This window comes from Rhagoletis pomonella, unplaced genomic scaffold, assembly GCF_013731165.1.
Source record: "Rhagoletis pomonella isolate Grant_MI unplaced genomic scaffold, Rhpom_1.0 Rhpom_scaffold_04477, whole genome shotgun sequence".
NCBI lineage: Eukaryota > Metazoa > Arthropoda > Insecta > Diptera > Tephritidae > Rhagoletis > Rhagoletis pomonella.
In genome coordinates, this window is record NW_023463026.1 from 1 (window position 1) to 9153 (window position 9153).

The window sequence follows — 9153 nt, forward strand, 5'->3', positions numbered from 1 at the left end:
ACCGATCCTTTCCATTATGAGAACAATATACGCAAAGCAGTCGAGGCTGGTCAGCGTCTAGGCGTACAACCCATACTCACGCCCAAGGACATGGCTAACCCTGAAGTAGAGCATTTAGGCATAATGGCTTATGCCGCGCACTTGCAATGGGTGCCACCGCGCCCACCTCTTTCTGACCTCATAAACGTACTTATGGAAAGCAATTCTGGACGCGTCGGCGAGCCGGTGAGTTTGAAATTTTTAAAGACCCAAAAACTAACATTTCCCTAATTTGAGTTCTCTCCCACAGACTCACTTCCGCATCGATGTGCTCTCGCGCGACATTAGCCTTAGCACGGTGAAAGCTTTTGTAGTACCGCCATCAGGTCAACCACAGCCGGTACGTTTAAATCCACATGGCGAGGGTGTCTACATACCCGAAAAGTACGGCATGCACGAGATTATTGTAGAGATCGGCGAGGACAGCTTGGGCGGACACTTCTTCCGTGTGCTGCCACGATTTATACAAGTAGCGCCACCAGGTATGGCACCCTGTGCACTCGGCAGTCTTGTTGAAGTGCTGGTAAATGCAACCGGCGCGCCAAAGACCGAAGACATACTGGTCACAGCCGTCTCGCCGACTGGCATCTCGCACAACTGCCCATTGAAGAAGGTCGACGAAGGACACAGTGCCATATTTAAGCCGGACGAAGCGGGAATCTGGGAAATCGCCATCACCTATCAGGGTCGTCACATACAGGGCGGACCATTCACTTGTGCCGTCTTCGACGCCAGCGGTGTCTCTGTGCATGGTTTGGATGGCGCTATGCCATTGCGCGCGCACTCCTTCGAAGTGGATGCGCGCGGCGTTGGCGTCACTGGCGAACTGCATGTTGACATTGTACATGATAAGCGCTCGCTTGTATGTTCCGTTGAGAAAATTGTCGAAAATAAATACAGGGTCACTTTCATGCCACGTCATAATGGCAAATATCGTGTCTATGTATATTTCAATGGTTACGATGTGAAAGGCTCGCCATTCATTATGCGCGTCGGCACCAAGGGCCGCTCGGGCAAAACGCGCAGTAGTCCCTTGCACGAGAGCAAACATCGCTCGGAGAGTCCTTCAATGCATTACACCTCAACTACAAATACAAGGCACAATGACTACAGGAACGCAACATCCGCAGCGACAGCCTCGCTATCGCGGCGAGATTTATTGAATCACAATAGCTCGGAACGGCAGAGATCATATTCACCACAGATATCGCCGAAGGTCGATGCGAACGACTACCGCACCACATCGAGCTACTACAAAAGGGAGAGTGAGGTAAGTGGAAGGGAGGGGGGTGAAAAATAAATTGAAGTTTATGAGCTTGGAGTGGACATTTGTGCTAAAATCATGCGTATGTAGAATAAGCTGCTATAAGCTGCTAGGCTAACTGCTATCCAGCTCAGAGTGCTGCGAGCATTGAGTATCAGTAACTTCGCTCACTCACTTAGTAAATAATTATGATGTAAAAAGTACTCTCACTAACAATAACATTCTGCTGTAACTAACTCCTAATAAAAAGAAAATGAAACCAGCACCGCTACACACCGCCTCGCACCCGCGCATCCGCCACTAAAACGCTGTGTAAAAACTGAAATTATACTAACCAATATCTCTAATTTCTCTTCCCATCATTCTGTATGTTTGTATGTACCCGTATGTGTTTGTTACCCATGCATCCTTACACCTACACTTTTCCGCGCGCGCACTTTCCAATACATCACAAAATTGCGTGCGCAGGACGAATTGGCAACATCCACTCCACCACCACTGGCTCCCCAATACCTCACACGCGATCAACACAACAATTCGCCTAATACTAAGTATTTCAATTCGACCGATTTATATACCCTAAATACTGCACGCCGTGACTCGAAGGTCTCTTCGAACTCTTCGACAACCAAGAACGACTACTACTACGACAAAGAGAATGAGTTGTACTCGTATCATCGTAAACGTAAAGATCGTGACTTGAAGTTGGCACCACCGCGCGAAGAACGCTTCGACGACTCGCCAACGCAGGCGCCATCGCTTTACCAACAATTCCATGTGCTGCAGCAGCAGCAGCAACAACAGAGTCACACCGCCAGCGCCAAGGCGGCAAGCACTTTTACTACGACACGTCTCAGCCCGATACCTAGCGTAATTAAATAACTTTTTTTTCAATGTTTTTGGTTAAATGTTTCTTGTTTTTGTTTTTTTTTTCGGTACAACTGCTCAATTGTTACGTTGCCAATAATTTATAATTTTTATTTATTTATTTACTTTTGCTAACATTTGTGCTTTTGCGTTGCACTTCTCACAGATACGCTCGAGTGAAGTACGCACCCACAGTCCATTGACAATTAAAACTTCGATTCCATATGAATCGAATCCGCGCAATTTAAGCAACAGTCCACGACACACCTCGATTTCGCCGGTGCAACGCTATTCGCCTAGCAACGCCTACATTTCAACAGCCACACATCGAATCGGCAGCCCAGTCACAACTCTGAATAAGGTGAGCTAAATTATAGTATTTCACAATGTCTTTTAGCTATGAAATTTTGAAAATATTTGCTTGTTAATGCGAGTCCATTTGTTTCAACAAGGTTATTGGGGCTTACGCCACGAATGATTTTTAGGTTAATGGAAAAAGCAACAAAGTCAAAGCGGTAGAAGACGCTATACAGTTTAGTAGGTGGAAATTAAGTTAACTGCCATCTTTTCGACCTCCCTCTCTAAATAGAGGGTATGGCAACCTCTATCGGGATAAAATATATACCATCAATAGTGGTAGAAGTTTAAACAGGGACTGAAACATGGAAGGCCGTTCCCTGAAGTTCGTGGGGCCGGAAGTTTGGTATAAAATACTGAATGTACATATGGGCTCTTTCTTATAGGATCCTAGATCCAAGAACAAATTCGATTGGTTTTAACTTTTTGTTTATTACAAGAGTCATATACTCCACCGTAAGTTAAGGTATTGAACTTCTACTGAATCCTCGCTCTATTGACCCATATGGGAGTCTACAAGGCAAAAATTAGGGAAATAATATTGAAAAGTTATAAATTAGTTAGACGTAATGGCCCCCACGAATGTGGTTCGGGTGTTCGGGTTCCCGGGGTTTGCCCAACGGAAGCGTATTAGTTTTCAACCAAAGCGACGTTATAGGAAACAAGGACAATCTGGCTCTGGTTCGACTAAATGAGAATCGCCCTCTAGTTCTGCCGAAGAAAGCGTTACACCGCACTGCCTAGCGAGGATTGCGCGCACCCACTTAGAGGAGGTTATGACTTTTCTCAAGACTTAAGAGATGAGGAGAGGTTGGAGAGTGCCCGCTTGAGAGAAAACACCACCGAAGTCTTAAAAAGACTATTTTTATAGTATAAAGCCGTCTGGGAATTTTAAGACATCTTCAACACCTCGGTAGACAATACGATAGTTCCACGACGATACTCCGAACTGCTTATGGGGAATTGCACGACACTACTTAGCGGAGGTTATGACTTTTTTCGGGGCCTCGAAGACGAGTAGGAGGTGGTGAATGCCCGCTTGAGCGGTAATGCGACTAAAAATCTTACTTAGACTATTTTTATAGTATATAGTCATGTAGGAATTTCTGGAAATCTTCAACGCTTCCTTAAGAAAATACGGTGGTTCCAACACAGTTGTATTGGAGGCAGCAAGATTTTTATATTTTAAGAGTTCACTTATATGACATCATAATGGGCTGGACTTCCCAAAGGAGAAATGCAACCTTACTTAGGTTATACTAATCAGGCAATTCTCAACCACAATACATAATTTTTAACTAGCTTACCAAAGAGCGCGGTATTTGGTGTCCGCATTTTCCAAAAGCTACATATTATTATCGGATTACAAGAAACATGTCCGGAATACATCGCTCTTCGTGAGTTCCTCAAATATTAAGTAGCGTTCCGCAAACTATCAAGGTCTGAAGCCAATGGGAGTTTTCTGCTTCCAAAGCATTTCATTGGCAGGGCTAAGCTTCAGCCTTAGCTTCTCCCAAGTATCAGCAATACTTGTCAACCTCTTGTACAGAAAGTTCTTAGAGAGTTTATCATCACACTTTATCATTCTGTATCCGCGCACCACTTCCGTGGTATTAATACTAGAGCGGTAAGTATCCGGGTCTGCCACGAACTTATCGATAAGGCCACTTAAGACTACCGGACCTCAAAATCCTTTGCAGTATATTATACCTCGCCGATGCGCTCGTGGATTAGTCGGCAGAAAACTTCTTATTTGTGGAAGCTCTTGCGGTCACTTATCCCCCGCCAACTGAAAGGGCGTTCGTTACGTGCACGGTCCCCTACCAGCTATAGATAAAGCCTGCTTTTAGTGTTTTTGCCGAAATGCTTTTGAAGTAGAAAGATAGTGTTAGCTGTACATCTCACAGTACTGACTCCATCGCCAGATGCCACTGCCTTCCAACTAGATAAAACGAGCTGCTCCTTCGCAGAGAGTACGGAGTGCTTGTCCTTGTTTTTCATGTCCTGTAGAAGTAAGCGTTTGGCGTATTGTTTTTTGTTGTTTGAGGCATTGTCTTAGTTATGATTTTCATCAAAGGCTTTGGTCGCCCACTCAGTCACAGACCAATAAAAAACTTCACGAAAAGCGGCACTGGGCTGTACTGAAGCTAGGACGTTCCTGTACAACCTCCTAGCGAGTGAGAAGGGGATTAGTTAGCCGAAACTTCCTAGCCACGACTTCGGAGCAGCGAGCCTTTCTGCAGTTTCATCTGATCTTAGCTGGTTATCATTCAGTTGACGCACAGAATAAACAGAATAAAAGTTCTGGGGATGAAATTTTTATCACGACGTGGACGTTGTAGTCGTAATAAAAAACCGACTTCTGATTTTTCATAGCCACAGTTTGTACTTATTTATTCGCAATCCTTTTAAATTAAATGAATTGGCTTTTATTCCACGTCTGGACGCCATAAGTTTTGTATCACTTTCAGACACTCACATTTTTAATTTTTTCCTCTCACTTACAGAACGGTCTTAACCGCTCCGACTATGAAACTTCTCGCACTGTTGAAAAAATCGTCCACATACAAATCGACCTCTAACTACGTTTCCGATTCGAATGTACGTGCCAGCCCCTCGCTCTACACAACTGCCGAGCGCTTGCGTCGCACTGCCTCACCCGAACCGCGCATCGATCATTCGTCGAATGTGCGTGTGTCATCGGTTAAACCGACAACGGCGCGACGCGACAGCTGGGATGTTATCAATAAAACCAAGCATATGCTTTCACATAATTCGCTCGAATCTTTGGCAAATATGACGGAAAAGCAACTAAATACGGACCTCTCGTATAATCGACCCGATATCGATCACGAAACACATCGCAATACACAATACAACAAATTTGCATTACAAGAACAGAAATATCACTCAGATCGACGTGGATCACGTGATTCTGTCGATGATGTGGAACGTTACAAGTGAGTTTAGCAAATGAAATTTGTAATGGAGTAACTCTTTAACGAAATAATTCGAATTTTTCACTTTCACAGACCCAGTGCCATTACAGTGAAATCACATTCGAACAACACTTATACCGACAAATCAGGTGGCTATACAAAAACTGTTAAGGAATCTAGTGAACACGTTGTTACGGAGCGCACTTCTGGTGGTGCGGGCGCTGGAAATGGTCAATATGGTTATAGTTCATTATCGCGATTTCGACCCATAGACAACAATGCAACCGGAGCGCGTGCTATACGTGTACAAGATATACCAAACGGTGCCATTGGACGTCCCGTTGAATTTGAGATTGATGGCTCAAAGGCGGGTTCGGGAAATTTGGAAATACTCGTCAATGGTGGACGTGTCACATCGTCGGTACGTTCGCTGGGCGGTCAACGCTTTGTAGCTAGCTTTACACCGCACGAGCCGGGCATACACACTGTGCAGATAACTTTCAATGGAGAAACAGTGCCGGGTGAGTGAATGATACTCGTATTACTTATACTGATATTATAAATGTGAAAGTTTGTGAGTAAACGGCTAAACGAATTTCGATAACGTTTGGCGCACAGATAGTCTATAAGCTGGATTAATATATAGGATATTCTTAAGGGAGCTGCAACCTTTTTCAGGACTTAAATCAATCAATAAGTTAAATAAAATATTATAACAATGTGAGTGTCAAACTGAAAATTTTGTTTCGAAAATATTTTTGAGAGTGTTGCAATCGGTTAAATATATAAATCGATTAATTAATAAGTTAACTAAAATATCACAACAATGCGGTTGTCAAACGAAATCAACTCAAAAATTATTTGTTTAAGAAAATATTTTTTAAAAAGGTTGCCACCTTTTGAGAAGCTAAAATTAGGTTAATTACAAATTTGAATAAAATGTTTTAATATAGGTATCAAACGAGAGATATTCTAAATAATTCAAGTAAAAAGTTAAATAAAACATTTCTTTCAATTTCAATTGAATTGACAAGTAAAATCAAATGCTATTAATTTTATAAATGTGAAAGTGTGTGAGTGAATTTGAGAGCATATTTGCTGGCTATTATTTGCATTAAATATGCCATACAGATGACCAAGATTAACATATAACTAATTTTTTTAAAAGGGATACACCCCGCTTAAAATTTGAATTCTACTTTAAGTTTTAAGTTCAAAGAAATTTTACAATATGGATGTCTTTAAATAAAAAAATCAAATTCAGTTAAAGTGAACACTTGCAATATGGAATATCTTTCGCCCTTAAAGCAAATATGTCTCGCTTTTTCCAAATTTCAATCTATTTACTTTGCTTATTTATTGATGTTGGTTTTTTTTATTGTTAATCTGGTGGCGCTAATGCAGAATTGCTAACCTCTTATGTATTTACAAAAAATTCACCACTAATAAGGGCTACAATTTACCATCGCTTTATGTTTGGCTTAGTCAAGACCAACACCTTTTGCTGCAGATTTTTTTGCTGCTACTCTCAAACTGTAAAACGAATACAGTTAAATACAATTTTAAAGCTACGTGTAAATAATTGGAGCTGCCTTTAAGCTTTTAAATTGTTAACAATTGTATGTATGTATATACACTGTGTTCCATAACTATATCACCACCCATTATATTTAAGTCATACCCTGATTTCTTGTACCTGTGAGGGTAAATTTGTACGCAGTGTCGGTTGCTTGTCGCATCGCATTTTTGGATTTCGTATCGCATTACAGAGTAGCCCCACCTGGTATTCCGTAGCCACAGCCAGTTATGACATCGAAGCTAATGTGGGAAGTTTTGTGCGTGTTTGCGTTTTTTTTATTTGGTTACGACTCGGACTATACCCAACCTCCTACGTACGCTGTGCCTGTGGCACCCCCGCGGGACTATTAATTCCGACATTTCTTCACAACGAAGGCACTGGACGTTATTCTGTATCATACCTCAACGTGCGGTTTTCGCGCCACGCTGTTCCTTCATCGTGCCTTAGACGTTTCACTACATCAGTGGTGATATCTGCGCATTCGTTCCATATGCCTTCTTTAGACAGCATAGCCTTGAGCAGGCCTTTGGGGGGCACTGCGCTCCCTATACAGGGTTCGAGCTGGTTGGGTTCGTCTTCGAATCTATGGCTGTCCATAAGGATGTGCTCTGCATTTTCGTATTTACCATCGCAATAAAGACAATAGGGATGGTCAGCACGTGTGTACTTGTGTAAGTACTGTCAGAAGCAGCCATGCACGGTGAAGAACTGTATGAGATAGAATTTAGTTTATCCGTGCTTTCTCTCGATCCATTCGCTTACCGTTGGAATCAACTTCTTCGTCCAACGCCCTTTCGTGATCGCGTTCATCCTTTGTTTCCACTCATTGATGCACGGTTGCATAGTCTCTTTCCAGTTAATAAGACTGCGCTTGGTTTTTGCCGTGGCCTATTCCGCTATGTCTAATGGTCATCTTCCGGCCAGCAAATTTGCGAATTCGTCTGATACTGTCACGAACATACAGCATACCTATCGGTGCACTTATATATGCGGGTATGAATGCAGCAGCTGTCCAAATTCGTGCCGCATATATCAGTAGGGACGAACTGACGCCCGCAAGCAGCATCCTTCTTCTATGTCTCGGGCCTCCCATGTTTGGCATGAGTTTTGCCAACTCTTACCCTCAGGAGCTAGCGAGTCAACTGTTGAACGCCTTTTTTCGGAATCCATACTGCCAGTTTGAGAGTCCCCGATCACTTGGAGCCGCGCGCATATAATCGTTTCCAGTAGTTTGCCTACAGTATCCAGCATGCCCAAATGTCTGTGCGATGATGGCTCCTCGGGGGACTGTTACCCTTCGTTAGTAGCACCAGTTGTTGCTGCTTCCATTTCCCCGGAAAGATACCTTGCTGTATGCATCTTGTGTAAAACTGTCTAAAAATTTAAGGTCTTTCCTAACTATATGCTGGAGAACGCCATTCGGGATTCCATCCATACCTGGCCATTTTTTGGCCTTAATCTTGGCTACGGCGGCATGCACTTCGGCGTTGCTGTCTGTTTGAAGTGCTAGTGAGTCGGCAGCATCATCAATTCTCAGCGTAATGCCGCCATGACGACAAATGGCTGTTTTTGCTGGAAATTTAAGATTTCGATCTGTGCGAAATATAGTTTCAAGAACCTTCCAGGACGCGTTATTTCGGAAGATATTTTGTTATTTTTATATTCATGCCTTTATGCACTCTATATGTGCATTAGGGTGGTCCATAAAAATCAAATGAGCGAGTTTTTTTTCACTCTCACCCCTTTAATCTGTAATACCACGGTCACAGATATCACACATAAATTTTGTTCCCGATTGGAGACGGTTGGCACAGGGTCCAAAGTTCAGATTCCTCTATAGAGACTCAAAAAATTAAAACTATTTTTTTTGCCAACTCATACCCAAAATTGCTACTACCGCAGTCGAAGATGTCACATAAAAATTTTGTCCCTATTGGAGTCGGTTAGGGCGTGTCGCAATTGGGTCTAAGGCCAAATGCTCCATGGAGACTCAAAAAATTAAAAATATTTGTTTCATTTAATACTCAAAATCGATACTACTAAAGTCGCAGAAATCACATACAAAATTTTGGTCTCGATTATAGTCGGTTAAGACGTCTTCATAGGGT

At 42.6% G+C, this 9153-nt stretch overlaps 1 protein-coding gene across 1 annotated transcript; it reads left to right on the top strand.

Annotated features, from left to right (window-relative positions):
• The first annotated feature begins 16 nt into the window (after positions 1–16).
• Positions 17–5995, top strand: LOC118754721. The gene is made up of 7 exons (XM_036489607.1): positions 17–225; positions 290–1309; positions 1772–2173; positions 2337–2531; positions 5035–5085; positions 5165–5487; positions 5560–5995. Exons 1-7 carry the CDS (start codon positions 91–93, stop codon positions 5993–5995), a joined length of 2562 nt encoding a protein of 853 aa, XP_036345500.1. The 5' UTR covers positions 17–90.
• The last annotated feature ends 3158 nt before the right edge of the window (positions 5996–9153 follow it).